General features: G+C 40.9%; 2 protein-coding genes across 3 annotated transcripts; one reads left to right on the top strand and one right to left on the bottom strand.

Annotated features, from left to right (window-relative positions):
• Positions 1-1,388: 1,388 nt before the first annotated feature.
• On the top strand, positions 1,389-8,049 carry prrt4a (proline rich transmembrane protein 4a). Of its 2 annotated transcripts, XM_077568983.1 has the most exons (3): positions 1,389-1,482; positions 1,554-2,078; positions 4,668-8,049. In XM_077568983.1, the coding sequence occupies exons 2-3, from the start codon at positions 1,616-1,618 to the stop codon at positions 6,719-6,721; spliced, it is 2,517 nt and encodes an 838-aa protein (XP_077425109.1). In that variant the 5' UTR covers positions 1,389-1,482; positions 1,554-1,615; the 3' UTR covers positions 6,722-8,049. The 2 variants fall into 2 exon arrangements, with proteins under 2 accessions (XP_077425109.1, XP_077425111.1); XM_077568985.1 differs by having other exon boundaries at positions 1,446-2,078.
• Positions 7,773-19,294, bottom strand: impdh1a (IMP (inosine 5'-monophosphate) dehydrogenase 1a). Its single transcript, XM_077568986.1, has 16 exons — positions 18,538-19,294; positions 16,304-16,402; positions 15,669-15,717; positions 15,088-15,189; positions 14,902-14,976; positions 13,361-13,567; positions 13,207-13,294; positions 12,930-13,129; positions 12,721-12,811; positions 12,553-12,648; positions 11,388-11,531; positions 10,947-11,088; positions 10,698-10,841; positions 9,976-10,059; positions 9,741-9,757; positions 7,773-9,034 (listed from the first exon to the last, which is right to left on the bottom strand). Exons 1-16 carry the CDS (start codon positions 18,771-18,773, stop codon positions 8,931-8,933), a joined length of 1,878 nt encoding a protein of 625 aa, XP_077425112.1. The 5' UTR covers positions 18,774-19,294; the 3' UTR covers positions 7,773-8,930.
• Between the last annotated feature and the right edge of the window lie 3,710 nt (positions 19,295-23,004).

Genomic DNA, 23,004 nt, shown 5'->3' with positions numbered 1-23,004 from the left:
AGGTATTGCCTGTTGTTCTGAGGTACGTAATTAATACAGTCCAAATAGTTATTTAAAGTGACAGCATATACCCAAACCTGTTAATTTGCATCGTTTTCAGTGCACATTTGTATGTAATGCATCATAATTACATATTGAAGTCATTTTTGAACAATTAGTAAAAAATTAAGAGGCACAAATATAGATAATAGAGGGTCTAGTTGTAGGTTAATATTCATAATATACTGTGTGCTGTAGATTGTACATATATATGTGTGTATGTATAAAATTATTAATATCTAGGAGGTTTTTTTTTCTCACTTCGGGAGGGACTTGTTATTTAAGTGAAGGACTGGAGCCGAGTCGCTTTTTGTATTAGCATGCATGTTGGTTTTCCGTACCAGTCTGTTCAAGCTTCCAGTCTTGTATACAAGACTACTGCTGAAACATCTTTCCATCCTCCCCCATTATAACTATGCATTATGCATCTGCTTTGCTATTCAAAATATAATTTCCTTGGTCGGACTCGGAGCTGCATGTTTAGCACAAAGGCCACAATAGCATCAGCTGTCAATAGCATCCGATGTTGTGTATTGATCTGCTGTGGTTTCACAACAGTTGCCTGCTGCCTGCTTTTGTGGCGGTCAGTTGATGAGTTATGTCATCTGACATCATTTATATGGACTGCTAATGCACATTTAGGATTTTAAAAACAGGGTTAGGGTTTCAAACAAGAGCTAGTAGTTCAAGCCACGGTCTGGGTTAGGGTTTCAATGTAGGGTTTGAGGTTAGGGCAAGTTAGGGTTTCAAGTTGGTGTTTCAAATTAGGGCTTCAAGCCAGGATTAGACATTCAAATAAGGCTACGGTTCCAAACCTAGGGTAAAGGTTTCAAAGTATGGTTACAATTCAGGGCTCGGCGTTCAAGATGGGATTTCTAGCTAGGGTTTAAGCGAGATTCATTTAAATTAGGGTTAAAAGTTAGGATTTCAAGCTTGTGTTAGGGTTTTAAACAAGGGTTTGACATTCAAGTTAGGGTTTAAAAGTAGGGGTTTCAAGCCTGGGTTTTGATTTTAAACAAGTTAGGGTTTCAAATTTGGGTTTCAAGTGAGGGTTAATATTCAAATTGGGGTTTCATGTCTGGGTTAAACACTCTAGTTAGGTTTCCAATTAGGTTTTAAGTCAGGGTTAGGCATTCCAGTTAGGGTTTTAATGCTAGCATAGTGTTTTAAAGAATAATTAGGGTTAAATGTATACAACTAAAAATGGGAATACACCTGAATTGAACAGTGATCCCCCCCCCCCCCCCCCTCGTTCTACTATAGCACACTTTGAGACAACTGAGCAATGTCAGTGTGAGCAGTGAATGGGCCTTATCTGCAGGAGGTGGGGTCTACAAGTGTGCGTGTGTGCGTGTGTGTACAAAAAAAAAAGAGCACTATGCAGTGAGAGTGCAGTTATGCAGCGATCCAGTGTTGGAAGCAGCAGAGTGCGCTACCGATGAGGTAAGAATGCTGAAACATGCACGCTCTAGCCTAGTCGTGCTTTTAAATGTCGACGGTTATTTTGCCTCTAGGGGGACAAATCATCAAGACATCCATCCAATATGTGATAAGTGGGATTTCATAGACCCTCACCATGCTCTTTCAGTGGACTCTTTACCTCCTGTCATGGCTTTTATCATTTCACTCTGCATTCCTAACCGGAGAATATCCCAAGGGACCCTCTCGTAGACCTTTTGATTCTAGTTTTGGAGAAAATATGCTCGGTTCCTCAAGCCCATCTGTGAGTTGGGACTACGGTCAGCAGGGAGTTCTCGGTGAGTATAGTGATGTCGAGGCGGAGACAATGCTGTTGCGTCGAAGGGAAGAGGAACTGGAGACCGAGAGTACTGCAGAAGTTACCCCATCAATAGCTTCTTCAACGGATGGAATTACGCTGAACATTTTCGCAACTGGACAGCCTGCTCCAGATCTTACATCCAACAAGGGGAACAGCACTCCATCTGTAGCCATGGGCAGAGCGGGAAGAACCATTACAACAAAAGCTGTCTTTGAGGATGTGGTTCCAACTAGAGGAGCTAACGCAGAGACAAAAAGAGGTAGAGTAAACCACCGTCTATTTGCGGGGAATTGGGACAAAGCCCTATAATCATAACACCAACTATGATCTCAAAACACTTTACATCACCCTTAAAACTAAATGACTTAAACATCATTTGATTTAGAAAAAAAAACAACTGAAGCACAGGTGCTTCTAATCAACCAGCAGGTAAACAAGCTAGTTTGTGGCTAAAGCCAAACTGTTGCACTGTTTTTACTTTCTGGACCTGGATTTGCCACCAATGGAGATAACACTCCTCTCACTTTCCGCCATGTCAGTGTTGGAACTTGGAAGTATTGTAGGCTGTAGCTACAGCTAGTTGAGTTGCTAGAGCTTGCAGCTCAACTAGTTGGGGCTGGAGCAGCAGGGTGACCAAGTGGTTAAGAATGTCTGAATCGAAGTTCAGAGGTTCTCCTGCATTCCATAAAAATGCATTCATTTAAGAAATTGACATTTCTATAGGTGTGGATGTGGCTGTTTGTTTATCTAATTGTGTCCTGTAAATGGCTGGCTAGCCTACCAGTCTAATGTGTACCCTGCCTCTCACCCAAAGTCAGCTGTGATAGATTTCAACTCACACGCAACCCTAATGAGGACAACTGCTATAAAGCATGGATAGAAGCCAAAAGCCTGCTGGAATTGATCCGTCACACTTTTAACAATATTCTCTGTCCACATGTGACAGTTTTACAATACACTCCGTTAAAACAATTCATTACATTCATAGAGGGCAAAATTCCAAGGAAAAGCACTTGTTGGTGTTGTTGGATGAGCAAATCCATTGATAATGAGGACAAGAACTAGGACGCATTCTATTTATAACCACTAATAAATCTGAGCATGAGCATCCTTTTCTTATGAATGAGTTGCATATCAGAATCTCATTGAAATGATTTGACAATAACATGTAACAACCCCTCAGTGCATTAATAGCTGGCAAAATAGGAGCGGCGGAGAAGTCGATATTGTCTCACTCGCATGTGCACTCGTTACTTGCGCGTGCTCCCCACTCTCTGTGTGACCCACTTACAAGCCTGTTCTGTTTTATAATGGATTAACTTCACATAGGCTACTCCACTTTATCTCTGTATCGTACATCAGTAGAGAGACCACAATCTTGAAGGACGCTTTGTAGTTCAAAATCCTTCCCGCAGTCTCTCCTTTTAAAACTGTGTATATAAAATGTCTAACATGCTTTCATCATGATTTTTAGTTTTTTTACAGCAATGCTGAAATTAGCATGCTTTAAGGAGGTAGTCCTGTCGCATACCACTGAACCACTTCTCAACACCCCCTTTTTTTTCAAGGCCAATGTCGATTACAGCTTTCATTACCATGGCCATTGGGGGTTTGCAGGTAGGGTTTTTGTCGAGACGAGCAGCCACTACGACTTCAGGAAAATGTGAGCCTCCAAAAACACAGTAAAAACAAGGATTGCATTTTCACTCATGGAGGCAGCACTTCATTACCAATCCACAGAACTATATTTTGATAAGAAGTGTAGCAGATCCAATATTGATAATTAATTAATTAACACCAATGTCATGAGAACAAAACATGAATTTCTGTTTTGATTTCCACTCAGTGACTGTAAGTATGGCTGAGTATAAATAATTGTACCTGTGATTGATAGCGACGAATCCAGGGTGTCCCCTCCAACATCCTACAAACATGCATGTGCCACAATAGGAAACCCCCCCAAAAAGAGCTGACACTGACTTGAACAATCAATACAGAAGCACAGCAAAAAGATCATTAAAATAATCAGCCGTATAGGAGCAAATTGATATGAGAAACCAAAAGAAACAAACACAAAGATTCCTAACTACACAAGAATGTGTCTAAGAGTCAAAAAGAAAATAAGAAAAAATGAATATAAACCAGGTGGCTGACTGGTTAGCACGTCCGCTTCCCAGTGCAGAGGACGTGAGATCGAGTCCGGGCTTCCTGGGTGGAGTTTGCATGTTCTCCCCGTGCTTGCGTGGGTTTTCTCCGGGTGCTCCGGTTTCCTCCCACATTCCAAAGACATGCATCTCAAGTTAATTGAAGCCTCCAAATTGCCCGTAGGTGTGATAGTGAGTGTGGATGGTTGTTCGTCTCTGTGTGCCCTGCGATTGGCTGGCAACCAGTTCAGGGTGTACCCCGCCTACTACCGAAGCCAGCTGGGATAGGCTCCAGCGCCCCCTGTGACCCTTGTGAGGACAAGCGGTTAAGAAAATGGATGAATGGAATCTAAACCACCCAAGTTGAGAACAAACAAACAAACAGGTATCAAGCAAAACGACTTAAACACACTACACAAGTGAAGCAGCAAAAATAGACTGGAAAAACAGGTACAACCCGGTATGAGGTGGAGAAAACAAGCACATGACTAACAGGTACTAAACAATATTCTGGCAACTCGCTCCTGTCAATCCAGCGCTTATAAACCTAACTAATGATAACGCTGAACAGGTTTGTCCTGGAGGCTCCTCCCTGACCATTACCATGCACGGGAAATAAAGCAAACCTGTCAGTAGAAAAATCATGTGATGACAGCTTAATTCTCTTCTCTCAACTCAAATGTTCTTTTCTTGTCATTTGATAGATGGTCCCCAAGGTGCTGATGATGACCAGCAACTCCCAAGGACGAATGGTTCTGTCCAGACATCAGTCACACCCTGTGGAACAACTATCCCAACCTGGACTCCCATGTACCAGGACAAATTCCCACCTAGTGACTCCCAGGGTCCCTCTCTGGATCATAGTCCTTCCCTTTTTGTTCCTCTGTACTCGGACTGGAACACTGCACTCGCCACGTGGGGATTTGCCTGGGAAGCCCACATTTACGGTCTTGGGTCCGTCTTTACGGTGTTTGGACTGATCTCAGTGGTGTGCCTACTGGGCTTGCCCTTCCGCTGTCCATCTGGAAGCCCCTACTTCACCCTGCTGCACTTGTTCCTTCTCGGATTCGCAGGAACTCAGGCGTTCTGCTTGCTCTATGACGCTTACAGACATCAAGATCGTCTGCCTCCTCTGAGCTCTCTGTTGCTCTCTCAGCTTCCCTTCCCTTGTCTGATATCCGCCTTCTCCCTGGCCTTCTTCCTTCTTTCTCTGCGCTCCCGCAAGCGTCTTTCCCTTTCGCTCGCCATCTCCCCCTCACTGTCTGCCCTCCCCAAACCTTGCCTCCTGCTTTCTTTATCCCTGGTGCACTTTGGTGTTTCCCTAGGCTGCATTGGAATTCTCCAGCTCTTTCACAGCCTCCCCACTATCATTCTCCTGGTCCCTCAAGGCGTCTTTGTGTGCTTGACACTCTTCCTCTCAAGCTCCTATGTCATCTTTTACTGTCTGATACAAGTGGACACCAAACACATCTACAGGTTGGATGACCACGGGGAGTGTGGAGGATCTCCTGAGATGACTCACCCAGCAAGTTGCCCTTTTGCAAAAGTGGAAGACTGGGGTCGGGCGGCAGTTGCCGGAGTCGGGGCTTCCTTGTGTTTGTTAGGATGCGGAGGCCTACAGCTCTATGGAATCTTACACGCTCTCGGTTTTGGCGGGGTTGAAAACTATGGCTTCCTACCCTGGCCCTGGTGGGGATATCAAATCGGATGCCGGCTGTGTGAGGCTGGAGTTTGCCTTGGTTTGTCTCTCATTGGCACGCATCCTTTGTTCTGTCAAAACAAGTCTTTCAAGGCTCATCCAAGGCCAGGTACTTGGTCTCGACTGTCCTGCAGCTCGCCCTCGCTCGGGATCACCTTGTCCTCTCCGGGACATGCAAATTCACCTGTAATTTCCTGGTCTCAAGACAAACCACAAAAGATGGTAGTGTGTGGTGTCACGACAAAGGGACAGTCAGAGGTTCTTCCTCTTGGCTTGATGGTGGATCATTCTGCAAATGGGCTTGCCTTTATATCTCTGCCAAACCAATCCCAGACAACTTTACTACCGACACCCGCAAGCCCGGCGCACAAGCCCAAAAATGTAGACTTCCAGCTATCGTCTCTGAGTTTAGGGGCTGACTCTACTGTGGACCTACGGCCCCCATCTCCAATAGACCTGTCTCGCAGCATAGATCAGGCTCTGTTTAGTGAATCCCTATTCGCTCACAGTATATTTGGCTTGCCAAGACTCGTTCCCAGTTCCTCCAGCCATTCACTGGGTTCTCCTCAGCAAGGCACATCAAAACAAGAGACTGCCTGTGAGAAAAGTTCTCTTTATCGAACCTCTTCCTGTGGCGACCTGGATCAAGAGAACAATTCTAAACCTTCCCAGCCTCACGGTATACTGAAATCACACAACAAAGCACCCATGTCATCAGAGCAGTCTGATTGGAAAGGAAGCATTTCTGGTTCAACCCTGGGCCTGTGTAGCAAAGCCAAGGAGACAAGAAAGCTGCGCTCCAATTCCTGGGCCAACAGAGGGCAAAGCATGGCACAGAACAGCCTCCCGCGCGCCATCCCTCACCTGTCTAACTACAGACGTTACCGAACCTTGAGCGTCGCCTCCAAGGATGGCCAGCGATCTGAACGATTGGCAGGGACTAAACACCTGAGCGAGAGCAAGCAGCTGGAATGGGATCTGGCCGTGCAGGCGGAGTTTGTCAATGTGTGCAAGCAAATTGATGCTTTGAGCGTTTGCAGTGACACCATTGAACTGTAGACTGCAAGTGAAGTCTGTATGCAATTTGAGTGCACATGATGAGATTATACTGTATAGATACAGTAAATGTAAAAATACACTTGTTTAACAGAGAAATAGTCTAAATAGAGGAAATAATGTGGGCATTGGGAAGGTATAGGTGCATCTCAAAAAACACGTCAAGAAATATTTCATTTCTTATCATTTTGATAATGATAAGATTACAGCAATTCTAACATTCACCATTTGATAATTTTGGAAGCTGACATAAGAAACAATAAAAAATGAATTTTCATATGTATATTAAGAAGAAAATGCCCTTGCAAAGCAATTTCCCATGTTTACTAAATAAAAAATAAGAAAATAACGAGTTTCACTTAACAAACTATTTTCAAAATTAGTTTTTTATAGTAATTTTGCAGTATATAAACCGTAACTTATTTTCCACACATTTTGAATTTGTTTTGTATATAATTAATATACCATACTATAGACAAATTTTGTTTATATTTATATAAAAATATCTCTGAAGTGAATTAATCACATTACTAATCACAGCAGGAAAACAGCTATTATAGACTTGTGATGACAGATTTTTGTTTGTTTTTTAAAATCCCATAATTTAATTAAAATTATTTTATTCATAGTGCTGACATTCACCAGATTTATTAGGTACACCTTTGCAATCTAATAGAATACAAGAGCTATAATTTTCTCCTAATAGTGGTAGTAATGCTTAGTTGTGATTGACGCTGTCAGAGTAATTTACTAATATTTGTAAATCATACCTTTACCTAATTTTTCTACAAGAAATAGACAAAATATTGGAAACTGCTTTCAGTATAATGCAATGGATTGCACCAACAAACGTATTTTTTTAATCATTACTCTCTGACAGTGTTAATCGAACATGATCAATTATCAGAACAAGCACTTTTTGTCATTCAGTGTTGTCTATTTAATCAAGAACAAATGTGCACGTTCCAGCAGTCACAAAAACACGCATACACACACACACGCACGCACATGAGAGCCTCTTTTACAGAACAAGCTGAAAAATACACATTTTACATCTTTGTACAAGTTTGTTCTTTTATTCCTTCTGTTGTATTTAGGCTGACCATTTTATATAAAGAGTACACCAGAAGATTCTGAGTGAGATTACTTAGTACTTACCATTGTGAAAACCCCTGAATTTGTACTGAACAGCGCAAGTGAGATGCTAATGGAGGAATGTACAAAGTTGATTTTTCAAAATATATATAATTTTTTTTTTTAAATCAACAAGATCACATTTGTGTTGCCTTCCGTTCATGATAAAATAAAATGTTACATTTTAAAATCACAAATAGTTTTTCTTCTTATTTGCCTGAGTTCCTAAGCAATACACTTTCAGTGGACACTTATTAGGTACACCCATACAATCCAACGTCATCCCTTATTATGCAGTGCATTATTATGCCATTGCAAAATATGATAGATAATAAGCAGTTTGCTAAATATACACAAAAATATAGAATTATTGTCTAAAATGTATTGATAATCTGTATATTTACAGTATGATCTCAGTAGATTGTGTAGACCATTTGTGGGGAAATTAGATTTTTAGAATGGATAGATATGCCAAGGTATATTAGTTTAACAAATATACAAATATATACACCATATTTTTCAGACTTTAAGTCACAGATCCCTAATCGTGTGGACGGCAGCGAACAAATTCGAGTTGTATTTGAAACTTCTGTTTTTAATCATGGAAACGTTTTTGTTTTCAGTTTAAAATGGCTTACCTTAACTAGAGTCCCACGCCACATTGTGGCCAAAGACAGAATCCTGGTCGATTATTTCGCTTGGGGAAAAAACAGCTAATTTAAAGCAAAATAAAAATAAAAATACAGAACTTGCAATAATTTCAATGCTTGGCAGGCTGTATTGAAAAAAAGGGTGTGTGCAACATCGGGCCATATTTTGCCCACCCCTGGAATAAGTGTACCTAACGAGATGAATATTTCAAGGCTCTGAAAAGTGGGACACACACATAATTATTTTAAAAATATGAAACCCCTAAACATGACAAGGAACAAATCAGGTCACATAATTAATTAACTAATGTCAGTTTTCTCTTGAAAAGATCAGACAAGTTCATTTCATGAGAGAAGCAAAGCAGTGCATGGTGTCTAGAAGGCGATCGTTAAATATGAAATATGAAGGTGAGAATTTGGTAGCTTGTTCACGTGTGCGTTGTTCGTCTGCTCAGCAGGGCCGGGGCAGGGACATCTGGTCCCGAGCGGGTGTTTCCCTTTCCTCCGGCCTCAGTAAAGTCGCTTCTCATAACTGCAAGTGATGAAAAATTTGTGAAAATTGACATATTTTCCATGTGGTGATGACATCATCACACTGTCTATCATACTGGTGATTCCCAACCACTGTGCTAGGAGTGTGATAGAAAATGATCCAGTTTCAGTTAATTGGACCAAAAATAATTGTTCATTTACAACAAATCATGTATTTTTGTTCATCTGTCTATGCCAGCGACAGATAGTGACAGTCAGATCAATTTAATGGTCTTCCATTTAATGGTCTTCTCACGTATCTACCTGTCGCCTTTTATTAACAGAATAATTGCTTTGTGTTCATCTCTATTTCAGAATACAGTAAACCCCCGCTTGTTGCTGCCTGCACAAAAGGTTTGCTATTGCCAATAAACGCCACAAAATGGCGGCAAACAACTTTAGTATTTTAGATGTAGCTACGGCCTGAAAAAAAATTACTCGCCTCCCCTCAGTTCAGCAAATAGGTGCTTGGCACCAAGAAGTCACCAGATGGCACCAAATCAATAGTTTTTATATGAGACATGGTTTTGGTCAGAGCACATACATACAAAACAAGTGTTTTCCTCCCCCCCAAAAGGTAAAAAAAAAAATGCCTTGGCTCAATAAATGTTGGGAAACAAGTTGTACTGTATTTGGTTCGAAACCATTAAGAAACAGGTCATGAATAGTGCAAGAAGATGGAGAAAAAGCAGCATAGATGTACTTACATGGTACAAAAGAATATCTAATATGACAGCATGAATAACAAGAGGAAGAGAGAAAACAAGTATGATGTTTCATGGTGATTGCATCCAACAATAGGACTCAATAAAGTGATTTTAGAACAGGAGAGGGTTGGTGGGGATCTGCCACTACGCTAGAGATAAACGACTCAAATTGCACGACAAATGTTCACATTGCAAAAGGGAAGCTTTGAGGGCAAAAGTTCCAGAAAATCCTTACGAGTGAAGCCCGTGGACGCCGCCTTCCATCTGAGCAGACATTGTTCTCTTCTCGAACTTCAGCTCTCCGGAATACATCATCGATCTGAGATGAAAACAACTCTTATTAGAGGCAGGGAGGTAGTACTTAACTTCATCCAGCAGATGGGGGTGTATCTCTTCTCTTTGCTTCTGATCACTTACGTTTAAGGAAAGACTATAAATTGACTTTTGAGTGTTTGTTTACAAATAGTTGGATCTCAGGAGTGTCTGCCCACACATCAAGTGTGGCATTAAACAACTAACTAAATCTTTTCTAATCTCCCTATTTTGGAAAACGTGTCTGCGAGATAGCCATTTTGCTTCTAAGAAGCATCACATAATTGATTGCTCATTTTGTTGGTGAAATTATTGTATTCTATGAATTTTATCGAGCAACAAGTGATGCAACATGCAATATAACTGTTTTAATAGCAAAGTAAGAATAGTGATTCAAAAGTTAAATTATTATTGAATCTCATCCGTATTGCGAAAGTGTGCGTATGGGTGTCTGACTTCCTGTTCTTGACACCACTCCCTGTCCTTCCTCTGCTGGGTGGGCATCTGAGCCATCTGCATCAACTTGGACCTTTCCCTAGCAACATGTGTGTTATTTACCCTCTCATCTCAGAGACAATTTACAAAACAGCATATACGGTATGTGTTCTAATACAGGAGTTTGTCCCTAAATATTATTTTTCTTACCGTAAAATCGACAAACTCTTAGCTCCAATGTCCTGGCAGCCATGTTGAATGCCAGCTATGAGGTAGGGCACAAACTTCTGGATGGAGCCTTTGTCTTGGACTGACCCTGATACACCTTGTGCCACCTTCACCTTGTCTCCCTCACTGGACACCCCCGCCCCAAAAAAAACAATATATGTACATTAATGGCATCATGTGCCAATGTTTGTGTTGAGGAAGGCAAAAGGTAGCCACCTACAGTAAGCCCACCTAAAGTAACGTTTCTGACTGTTGTTTTTCTCCATGGCATCCAAGGAACCCATTCCTCTGTACTTTTTCAAACGCACCCCGTCGGAAAAGAAATATTCTCCCGGAGCCTCGGTGGTCGCCGCTAGCAGTGAGCCCATCATCACTGAGAATAGAAAACAGCAGTAACAAAAACAGTAGAAACAACCCTCAATATGATGACATATACACACCACTGCAAATTACAACCAAACATTTTAATGCTCTCTAACAGTGTCAATCCAAACAGCTTTGTCACCTTAAAAAAGGCAGAATTCTTGCTCTGGTTCATTGTATATAATGCAGGCCTACCTAATGAAATGGCTAATGACTGTACCTAGCAAACAGTCCAGGGTGTTGGCTCCAGCAGACCCTAACGAGGACAAGTGAAAATGGAAAAATTGAAGGATGAATTTCATGTCTGACCTGTCGATGCTCCAAGAGCTAGCGCTTTGACTACATGCCCGACGGTCTGAATGCCCCCATCAGCAATTACAGGCACTCCAAAGCGGCGGGCATACTCTGCAACCTTGTACACAGATGTGCCTTGGGGTCGACCGCATGCCATCACTGTAAAGCAAAAAAATAGAATGGCAACAAACAAATAAAAAAACATTCTTTACAATAAAATGGTCTATGCGGTCTCACTAGTCTAAACATTGTGATTAATACTGATTCTCATTCACTGCCATTGACGGCTATAGACGTCAAAAATTCATTTAAACTATTTCTATTTAACATTTTTTCCACTTTTGTTAACAAGAGTATGAAAACCTAGAAAAAAAAATACTGTACATTTAGAACAGGTATAAAAATGTGTGATTAATCGTGAGTTAACTATTGAATCATGCAGTTAATCACAATAAAAAATTGTAATTGCCTGACACGATTTAAAAAAAATTTAATAAAATATTATTTAAAATTAGGGGCGTCAGGCGATTACATTTTTTAATCGTAATTAATCGCATGACTTCACTAGTTAACTCATGATTAACTAATTCACTGCCATAAATTAATTAAAAAAAATAGGGGCGACAAGCAAATTTTTTTTTGTAATTAATCACATGACTTAAAATAAGTCATGACTTAACTAGTTAACTAATGATTAATCACAAATTTTATATCTGTTCTAAATGTAAAATAAAAAATATATAGGTTTTCATGTTAAAAAAAGTGGAGAAAAAATGTTACACTAATAGAAATAGTTAAAATAAATTTTTGACGTTAATAGCCGTCAATGGCAGTGAATGAGTTAATATTGCGTTTGTGGAATGTGAATAAAGCAGCAAAACCCACCCATTTTTATCCATTCAGGAGGTGTCCATTTTGCCACTTATTGTCGACTTAAAATGACATCACAGTCCCTAAGGGCTTGGCTTGCGAACATTACCTGAGCCCAATTTGTGGGTTGCATTTGAAAAAGCAAAAGAGTTGTAAAAGTATTATGATGTCACTGGCCTACAAAAGCAACCTCTGACTTGGAGACAGCTTTTATTGCTATGCCTGCTAGCTGGCAGTTTGGTCAACCCAATTTTTGTCTTGATAAAAACACCGCTGGAAATGGGTGAATGCTTGTTTGCGAATTTGTTACCTTCCTGGGTGATACAGATGGAGCCACAGCCCATGCCCACCCTGAGGGCATCCACGCCAGCATCAATGAGATTTTTAGCCTGAGCAGCTGTTACCACTAGAGAAAGACAACCGTGTGAAAAAGGTGTGATTGCGCAGTAATGGGAGATCTGACAGTAAACAAGCTCACCGTTTCCTCCAACCACCTGGAGTTCAGAATACTTCTGTTTGATGTAGTTGATCATGTTGATCTGGTAAACTGAGTTACCCTGGGAGGAGTCCTAGTAAGAAGAAGATGGTTATGTTAAGGTGATCCAGCTTTTTGGTGTTAAAAGTAGACATTTTTCACATGAACTAAAACAAAATTATTAATTTGATAATAGTGCTGTCAAAACCTACCAGGACCACCACATCCACCCCCGCCTGCACGAGGAGGTCCAGCCTGTACTTGTCATCGTCCCTGGTGCCGATCGCTGCCCCGCAAAGCAACTGCTTGCGGGAATCCTTGGAAGCCAGAGGATAGTCTCTGTTCTTCTTCAAGTCGGTCCTGGCGATGATGGCCACCAGCTCGTCACTGTCGTTGACAATTGGAAGCTTACCTAAAAAAGTAACAGAAGATGTGTGTGTTTGGGGTCAAGTGTTGATGATTTTACCTCTCCTGTAGCCCATTGTTTACCTTTTTTGCTACGTTGAAGGATGTCATTAGCCTCTTTTAGTGTGACACCAGCGGGTGCAACAACTAGATCCTCCCTTTTTGTCATCGCCTATAAATACAGGTAAGATTGAAACTAAATGACACGTGTTCTCTATATGATGGAATGAATACACACCTCCTCTAGGGGTCGGTCATGGTCCTTCTCAGAGAGAAAGTCAATGTCTCTGGAGGTCACGATGCCGACCAGCTTGCTTCCCATCTTGCCAGTCTCTGTAACAGGGATCCCAGAGAAACCGTGGCGGATCTTGGCCTCGAACACGTCACCTACCGTGTGACGGGGGCTCATTACCACGGGATCTGTGATGAAGCCTTGCTCGAATTTCTGACAAGAACAAAATATGCCAGAGTAAAGCATTGGTTGTTTGTAAGCATGGTTTAATAGAGTCCTTTTTTTTTTTTTAACACTTTCACATTAGCAGCCTTTGGTTGATCTTACTCAAACCTATTTTCCATCTTGTGAAGTTTACAAAATCAGTGACTGATTTGGACTAGATAAAAGTAAACAGTGGGACATAATTTTCTTTTTGTCCACATTTGCAAAATAACAGAAAAATAATCCCGTTCCTGTTCTGCTTTTCTCTCTGTGTTGTGTTTCAGTCAGTACAGCAGCATTGGAGCATTCACATGAGTACAAAAAGGCTAACAAATCTGGTTTCACGCCTTAGCTTTCTCTGGTCCAAACAAGTTTACTGGACCAACCCTCTCGCGTTTGGTTTCTTTTAAACAACGACCAAAGGAACTAAAATACATTACAACAAACAACATTAGATACAGTAGAGATGGTCTTGATGACTTTTCACTAAACAAATGGAGAAAAACAAAGCAATGTGAAAAGCAAACAAACAAGAGGAAACAGACCAAGTTTACAAAAACAGGTCATTTGGTCCAGACAAAACCAAGACAACTTGAAACGAGAAGTGAACAAACAGAAAAGGGACTGAGTTTTCTTCGCATTCACACTGCAAGTTGATTCTAAAGATGATCCAGTTCATCATCTGGGGCCTCAGCAAATACAGCTGCAACACCAAGTAGTAAATCGTGACCACTTTAAGTTCCCGTCACAGGACTTGAATAAAATGTGACGCTCCAACAAGATTTGAGTTTGTTTTGACAATTTTCAGGCTTACTAATCAATCTGATTTCACACCTATTTTTCGCTTTTTCAGATCGAAATCAGCTCATTGGTCCATTTCTACCTGGTTTACTTTCTTCTATACAGTAACAAGCCCAAAATAACTGAAATGTATCTCAAATATGAGATAGAAGAAAAGCCGGTGTCCGAACAAACCACACCAATGCATAAAACTCACAACATTTTAAAACATACTGAATGGGGGCTAGTAGGCTATGAGAGAACCTGATGTTTTGGATGTAAGGATCAAGACCATGTTGATTTAGGTCAGTTAAAAGCTTTTTGAGTTGATTGTAAGTGCAGATGTGCAAATGTTTTTAATGGGGGCGGGGCTGCGTCATTAAGAATTGTATGCACCAAACAGATATCAGAATACCTAATGTTGTTGAAGCTTAACATATAGTGTTTTACAAGTATGTTACAATGATGGTGCCGCGTTGGCTTTTTATCAAATTTATGTATTATATGTGAAAACATACTAAAAGTATCATTTGAGTTGCATCATCTCTAATGGCATATCTTACCTTGACTTTGCGCACCTCATTGGCCTGGAACTCAGCTGTACAGTTATGATGAATGATTCCAATCCCACCCATCAACTGAAACCAGCCAAACAGATATGGCAGGTACTTTTTTTAGTATGAGGAAATCAGACAGATAAACTGGATGATGGACAAAAACGTGCCACATAAACACCAGGCTGAACTCACTGCCATAGCGATGGCCATGGATGATTCTGTGACTGTGTCCATGGGAGATGAAATGAGAGGCGTCTTTAGTGTGATCTTCCGTGTTAATGCAGAGGTTAGGTCCTACAAAACCGCAAGCAATTCACGCACCTCAATGTGAGATTATCAAATGAAAATGATTGTATTGGCACAAAGATGGTTGCATTGATGTTGGGAGATTACATTTACAAACACTGCAGCTTGCCCATGCACAGACCTCATCATAGAGTTGCATCTCCAGCTCATTTGTTAACCAAATGCTAGTTTTGTTTCATTGCATGCAAAGTGCCCAAAAGTTAACCCCAGACCATTCGAGATTGAATTATATTGCTTGAGGTCAGGTAACACAGGTGTATGATTGCAGCGAGCATCTGCTCTCAAACAACAACCAATGTGACCTGTGCATGAAATCAATTTAACGTCCCAGTAGAGTTTGCAAAGGTGAAAACAAGGCGAGGCTAACAAGGACACGATACCACCAATGCAGATTGTGTGGGGCTGATACCGCAGTGTTGGTCAGTTTTTCACTAAATGAATCGTTGTCCTTGGATATTGATACTCACCACCTCATCAGAAGTAAAGTCTATGAAACCAGGCAGGATCAAGAAGTCACTGGGAAGGGAGACAAAATCAATGTTTTAAGCATTATATTTGATTGATTTTTTACATTTGTAGCCTACTTACTTAATTTTTGTTAGAATTTCACACTATGTAATGTAAATAAAAATTGACTTAAGTGCGCTGGAAATTTGTGTATATCCTTTTTGTATTTTCACCAAAGAACCTGAGACATTTCATTAAGACATTTATTACATTGTGAAAATGTGTGTCTTTTAAGGCAAGCAAGGGTAAGATTTAGTTTATCTTTAAATGTCCCCTTATTTAAAACATTAATCTTCCAATCCAAATGGAAATATTCAGTTCTGAATTTATCCGCTTGACACTGATAAACCCTGCAAACAGTACAACACCCATAAAGGAGACAAGTGACGCCATTATCTCATGCACACACATGCATGCTTTTAGCATTCACTCAGCACTCAGTCATCCTTGAAAGTACTACTCAAAATAATCCTCCATATTAAACCCATGCAGTTATGTTATCGCTGACAAGATTACACAGTTAATGGAAGACACTTTCTGTGTCATCTGGAGAAGTGTATGTTGTGCACACGGCAGCGTTGTTGTCATCCCTTACTTGTACGTCAGCCCCTCGCCAATCGCAAAGAGCTGTTGTGCTGTCAGCCCATCCTCGGGAACGTATCCTGTGCCTCCGCTGATCAAGTAGTCGGCCATGCTGCAGTACAAAACACACACATGCTTAGAATTTGTGGAATAAACCTTTTTAGAATGTTTGTAAACTAGAGATGGGCGCGTATTGATATCGGTGCTGATACCAGCTGTTCTTTGAGGTATCAGTACTCGTGACGGTGGCCGATACCAGTATTGGCTGCCCACTTCAGGAACTAGAAATTTAAAAATGGAGGGATAGAAATTTGTCATTAATTAAATAATTTTTAGGAATAATACTATATTGGAATTTATAGGTCTTTCTTTAAAATTAGATTCCATTTTTGGGGGGAATTTTAAGTAGTAGTGGTATCGGTATTTGGTAACAGTATCGGTGACTAACTCAAGAGTTGAGTATCAGTCTAGGTATCGGTCTGAAAAAAAAAGGCACTAGGTTAAAGCATTCACTCAGGAACTTTCAGTTTCCGTTGATTATGGCGGCGCCATATGGACAAAAGCGGTATTGTTATGTCTGAAGGAAGTGCATTGCGTTGTTTTTTTAGCTCGCGCCAGCTAGTGAAAGCCGGGCCAATGTTGATCCTTGACTGTCCTTTTATCCGTGTAGCTTCCCTTTTGTTCTTTTCTTTTTTGTCTCCTCAGACAAAACTTTTCAGTTGTTTTGCAGCTTCTGCCAGGAAAGCAGTAATTGTGTGTAGACATTCAAATTGACTTCCGTCTTTGTAACGAATGGGTAAAGTGGCGTATGCCATAAAGCAGTCAGCAAATTTGTAGTTTTTGGTGTGGCAGTGTTCCTACCGTCCTCCTCAAAGTTGCTTAATGCCAGTAAAAATTATACAGACTCCCTCAGGCCATGGCAAATGTACCATTCAACTAGTTTTAAGTCGATGTTTCATCAAAAGAGATATGAAAATTTAAATTTTATTCAGGTTGTTTTTTTAGCTTGTTTGTTTGGTTTTGTAGATTAAAATGACCAGGAAACTTTACATGCTGGTGTAAATTAGAGAGAGGGATTTATTTATTTTTATTTTTGTCTCCAATTTAGTCATGATCAAATACCACAGAAAAATAGTCTAAGATAACGTGTGCAAGACGCTTCAGTTGCAATGAATGTTTTGTTCGTCTCTCTTGACTGTTTCCTCTCTTCATACATGCTTGTGCCAGATCCTCCTTCAAATTATCACAGAAGATGCTAACACAAGGAATCTGTCCCTTCTACACACTAAATAGCTCAGTGAGGTAAGAGGATTTAGGTGTGTGATAAAGAGACTTGTAAAATTGCAGAGCAAACAAACCTCGGGGAAAGCTCAATGATACATCAAGATTTCCCCAAACAAAGTGTTGGGATTCAAAAATGGGTCACTGGATGCCAGAGTAAAAGTAATTGTATTGAGAATCAAGCATTTTATAAATGTTATGGCAATGTCATGTGTTCATTTTCTATACCGCTTGTCAAGCTGACTTTGGGCAAGAGGCCGGTTATACCCTCCAGGTGGTCTGCAGAGGTGGGTAGTAACGAGTTACATTAACTCTGTTACATTTACTTGAGTAACTTTTGGAAGAGACCACTGGTCTGTCAAAAGGAAGGCAAATGAATGGACAGAGAAATATTCACACTCCCATTCACTATTATTTACGAATAAAGTCTTCAATGAAACTAACATGTCTGTTGATGGGACTCGTTGGGAAACCAGAGTTTCTGCTGAAAACCAATGAGAGCCTTAATACTTGGATTACTGATACCTAGAACATCAGAACTGTGAGGTGGATGTATGTGTTCACCACTAGGTCATCATGCTGCCTATAGTTATAGCATATGCTTTAATTTCCTATGGCGCTTGTCCTCAATAAGGTCATCAGTGTGCTGGAGGCTATCAAATGATTGTGAATGAGAGACAGGAGAACACCTGGCTTGGTCGCCTGTCAGTCACAATGCACAAAAAGAAGCAACCATTCACATGTACGGGCAATTTAGAGTCTTCTGTGGGAGGAAGCCGGTGAAATTTGTGACCTCCACATAAAAGTCTGGGATTCAAACCCAAAACCCACATGTTCCAACATTCTGGTTAGGACCACGTGTGATTTGAATTAGTTTGGGTCTCAGGGATGAAGTAGAGGCCTCCGGATGAAAAAGTTACAAAGTTATCTTTAGCTCAGTCAATGCAGGCTGACAGTCAGACTAACCTCTCTGGTTCATACCCAGCTTGGATACGTGTGGCACTGTACCGCTGTGCAGCCGTCTCGTGCCCGTGGCTGTGCGTCGCGGAGTGGGCGTAGGTGCCGTACAGGTGGGGCTGCTCCCCATCTCTGTTGGGCAGGCGAGGCCGTGCAGGTTCCATGTCCCCCACAATCCTCCTGTAGTCAATCTGGTAGTTGTCCCTCTCCCCATCCCCGAAGCGTTCATAATTATGACCATCCATCTCCAGGAAATCCAGGGCTACAACGGTTGTAGGATTCTCGACTCCCAAACAGTCTACTTTTAGCAATTAGAAGCACACGTTCACAGCCAGCGTCAGTACATGTTCACTTGTTCACACCTTTCAGACACACCTGACAAGGCCTAAGATGTCCTGTCATCTGTTTTGCCATCATCGCAGGAGGACCACAATGAGAAAGTAATGATTTCTAAGTTTGTGTCAAATAAAGTCATTTAAAAACAAAAGCAGCAGCCCAGTAGTAGTAGTCCAGTCTCTCAGTACTCATCCTTCAGCTTCTAGGGGAAGACTTTTAAGTTGTTTGTGACGAAGTTTACTCCTCCTATGTTTAGGTCCCAGCGGCATGAGCAGCAGCTAGGGATGGGAGTCTTGGTTGCAAGAGATCTGGTTCTCCCTTGAGGTCCTCCCCACCTGACTGCAGAAATCGGTGCTGATTGGTTATTCCTAAGGTTATTCCTCGCCACTGTTCTCCTGGAGCCGGCAGAGCTTAAGTCTGTTTCTGACAGTAGCGGACGTCACTCTGCCTCAAAGAGGATTGGGAGCGTTAATACAGGATGGGATGGAGAGAGGTGGGTGTGTAGGGTTGAGTGAGGTGGTTGGGCTGAGGGAGAGAGCGCAAGGGAGAGTGCGGTCAAGAAGACACTTATTAGCATGGTGTGAATGCGCATGTTTATGCCAAGCTCAAGCAAACGGATCTGTGAATGAGACCAAGGTCAAATCATTTATTGATGTTAAAAAGTTAGCCTTGGTTGTGTGCTTGAGGCGGAAAGCGGCTCAATTGAAAATTGTGGTTATTGTGCAAAGTAGAGCAGAGTTGTCACTTGATTTTAGGACATTTGCGTTAAAACTAATTTACCTAAATATATTTCATTGTCACAACCTCACCATTTATGAGGGTCAACAATAAAGCTGAACATTATAACAGAATAATAGTATAAATTTGTTTTGGCCCGGGTGCCCTCGACACCATCATCTGCAGGTGACTGACTGACTGCTTGTGACAGTTACCCAGGGATTGAACCAGAAAAGCCTCTTACTCTAGTCCCTCTCTCTCTCTCTGTCTGTCTGTCTCTCTCTCTCTCTCTCTCTACCTCCCTCCCTCCCTCCCTCCCTCCACCCTTATGAAGACCAATTACATCCAATGTAAGCACGGGGAGAACATCCAAACCCCACATGAGGAGTCAAACCACTGACCAGAACCCCTGAAAGTGAAGCAGATGTGTTAACTTACCAACCATTGTGCAATATATTTGTATTTATTATAACCAATCAGAAATCATCCCGTCATTATTGTCAATATATTCTGGTTTATTATGGTTTGTTACACTTGCTATAAATTTATTATAATCATTATTGTACATTTGTTAACATTGGCTATTGCAGTATTGAAAAGCTTGTTGGAATCAACACTCGCTAATATTATGATAAAAAAAAGTCCTCATCATATATCAATGAACATGTTGTTAAACCCCATTTTGGTAACCTCACTGTTGAGTAGATATTTTCTTTATTTTATCAAATAATGCCCCTGGCCACTCAAAGGACCTGTACTCTGCCTGACATGGAATTAACATTACAGTGGTAAATTTTGGTCTTTCTGATTTTATATGCTTCCTTTTAGTTCGACTGTATATTCTATCCATACTCACTGGAATTTACTGTATATTAAGGGGCAAATACAATTTAGTCGAACATTATTATTTAAAATATTTCACACAGGCACTTAGGACCACGTTAGGGGTCCTTCGGGGTGAACAAAAAAACTAATTGAACATCATTTGATCAGTTGCCTTCACGGCTGGATTTCAGGTAAGCAAAACTACCTAAAATAATTGATAAATTAACCATAACGCGGTAAGAGGTAGATATGGGGATATATGCCACAGATAAACAATAATTTTAGCCTGTTGTTTAAAGGATCGATAGTTTGACAAGTCACAAATGAGCCACCCGCCGGAGCCTGTTCACGTACCATATGTTTCTCTATTTTACAGCGGATATAATAGATTTTTAAAAAAAAAAAAAGGAAGAAAGAAAACAAAAAGAAAACATCCATGCCTGGAAGATGTACAGCTGTGGTAACCAAATCCCCCAGAGCAGAACGGCGCAGCACCTTCCATAGAAGGACTCTTGCTCAGCAGTACCATCGCCTGTTGAACTCAGGTACAGCATCTTAAATGTTGATACATTGTCCCCATCTACTGTTTAATACGGAGCCCCTGGCATGACGCGTGTGCCTGTTTTTTGGTTAATTGCGAGGAAGAAAATACACTTATTAGAAATTTAAATTAATCAAGGGAATGATAACAAACCAACGGACTAATTGTTGTCAAAACTGACAATTCTGAACATTCCAAATGCAACGCGATGCAAATGTTTCCTTTTATAGAGTGAAAATAATTTTATTGTATTGCTTTTACCTGTGATTATCATACAAACCAGGCAGATTATTATAGTAGTCAAGCAGCATTTCATCACATAGGCTATTGAAATCAAAATAATCCTCACATGTCAAATTACAAAACTCATAAATTCAATGGTTTTCAATGAGGGGAGAGTGTCATTTCACAGAGATGATTTTTTGTAAACTTGTGACATTAGCATGGAATTGTCAATACCCGAAAGATCAAGATCTTGTGTGGGTTCTATACTTACGAGCTGATGCTAAAATCTGCCCCAAAGATTTTAAGTCTGATTTAAAATGTGTAAATGGTTCTGAGTGACTGGATAATTGGCTTATCATCTCCACTTGTGAGCATTAACGACTCCTCAGTTTGTGCATGAAGCTACCATTATTGCTCATGTTTAATTCAAGATGTGCATCTTTTAAAAGCAAGCTGTCACTTCTTCCTGATGTTGTCGTGTGTTTCGACAAACCTAAAATAGCACTCATTACCAGAATGATTACGCTCGTTTATCAAGTTGTCATCCAACCCTCCTCCCATCCCACATATCTGTCTCGTGCCTTTCATGCATGTTTAGACCCACTGACACAGTTGTTTAAATTATTCACGTCTTACAGCACTTGTCTGAAGAATCCCAATCACGCACAGGTGACTGTGGATGCCCTCGACCATGGATCCTTCCACATCACATTTTAACTCACCCTCCAGATGTGTACAATAAACCCCACAAAATTGCAGTTCAGCATCTGTAAATTTGCAGATTTGTTGAGGGAACCTAACCTATAGCTATTCCTCAGTTTGCGAATGTCACATGACCAAACTCAGAAAAAGAGGTGAGCCGTGATTAGTTGTTACCTGACTGTGATGTCATTTTCAGTCGACATCAAGTGGCAAAATGGACAATATTAATCAGAATGCTGTGTTTAGAGGAGTGGGGGCGCATTTTTGTAGAGAGACATTTTGACTAGAATTTGCCTTTAAGTACAGATACTAAAACAATAATACTTTTGTAAAAAATAGAGGTAGGGTGAGAAAAAAGTAACAAGCCTATTTTGGCTATAACTTTTTTTTTTTTTAAATGAAGCAAGTAGTGGTGCCAGTATCAGTGTAAATGCAGATACTGAATGTCTGCACTATTATCAATCGGAAAAAAAAAGCTTAGACATTACAACATCGACATCGCTTTATCAGCCTGACGTGTCTGCCGGGCAAGTAGTAGCAATACCGGCATTACTGGGAATACTTAACGGTTAACACGGATGAAAATACTTTGTTAGCCGACTAAAAAATATTCTCTGCAAAGAGATGATGAACTCCACCTGAGCTTGCCACTAGTAAGGAGTAACAATAAAAAGCAATCAGAACATAAATACTCAACTTTGTTAAGTATAGACAGCTAAAATTGTATGAACAGTAACAAAATATTCGTACTTCATTACTTCCCACCACTGCCAACGTCATTGCACGAAGCTGTGTGTTCCTGTTCCTCCATTCAGCCACCAGGCAGTCTCTCTGTCCCTCTCTCTCTCTCTCTCTTTCTCTCTCGCTCTTCCCATATATCGCCCTCCCTCACACTCCCTCTCTGGCTTCACCATCATTTATCCTCAGTGCACCGCGGACTTCTGTCACCATCTTTCTCCTCGTGTCTGGAAAGGTGAGCGTCCGTCTTTCCCACCACAGAGGAGTAAGGAAGGAGGAGGAGAAGGCGGAGTTTTATATCAGAAAGCCACGTGCATGCCTGGATGTGCTTTGTGCTGTGAGGGGGGGACAGGAATAAGAAAGAGGGGAGAGTTTGGGGGCTCCAGAGTCAT

Source organism: Vanacampus margaritifer, chromosome 6 (genome assembly GCF_051991255.1).
Source record: "Vanacampus margaritifer isolate UIUO_Vmar chromosome 6, RoL_Vmar_1.0, whole genome shotgun sequence".
NCBI lineage: Eukaryota > Metazoa > Chordata > Actinopteri > Syngnathiformes > Syngnathidae > Vanacampus > Vanacampus margaritifer.
This window is presented reverse-complemented; position numbering and strand designations above follow the sequence as displayed.

Coding starts and splice junctions, on each gene's coding strand:
- prrt4a (XM_077568983.1), top strand. CDS start 1,616: ATGCTCTTTCAGTGGACTCTTTACCTCCTGTCATGGCTTTTATCATTT. Junction 2,079..4,667: donor TAACGCAGAGACAAAAAGAG/GTAGAGTAAACC, acceptor GTCATTTGATAG/ATGGTCCCCAAGGTGCTGAT.
- impdh1a (XM_077568986.1), bottom strand. CDS start 18,773: ATGGATGGTCATAATTATGAACGCTTCGGGGATGGGGAGAGGGACAAC. Junction 16,403..18,537: donor GCTGGGTATGAACCAGAGAG/GTTAGTCTGACT, acceptor TTTGTACTGCAG/CATGGCCGACTACTTGATCA. Junction 12,649..12,720: donor CCAGGTGGTTGGAGGAAACG/GTGAGCTTGTTT, acceptor GTCTTTCTCTAG/TGGTAACAGCTGCTCAGGCT.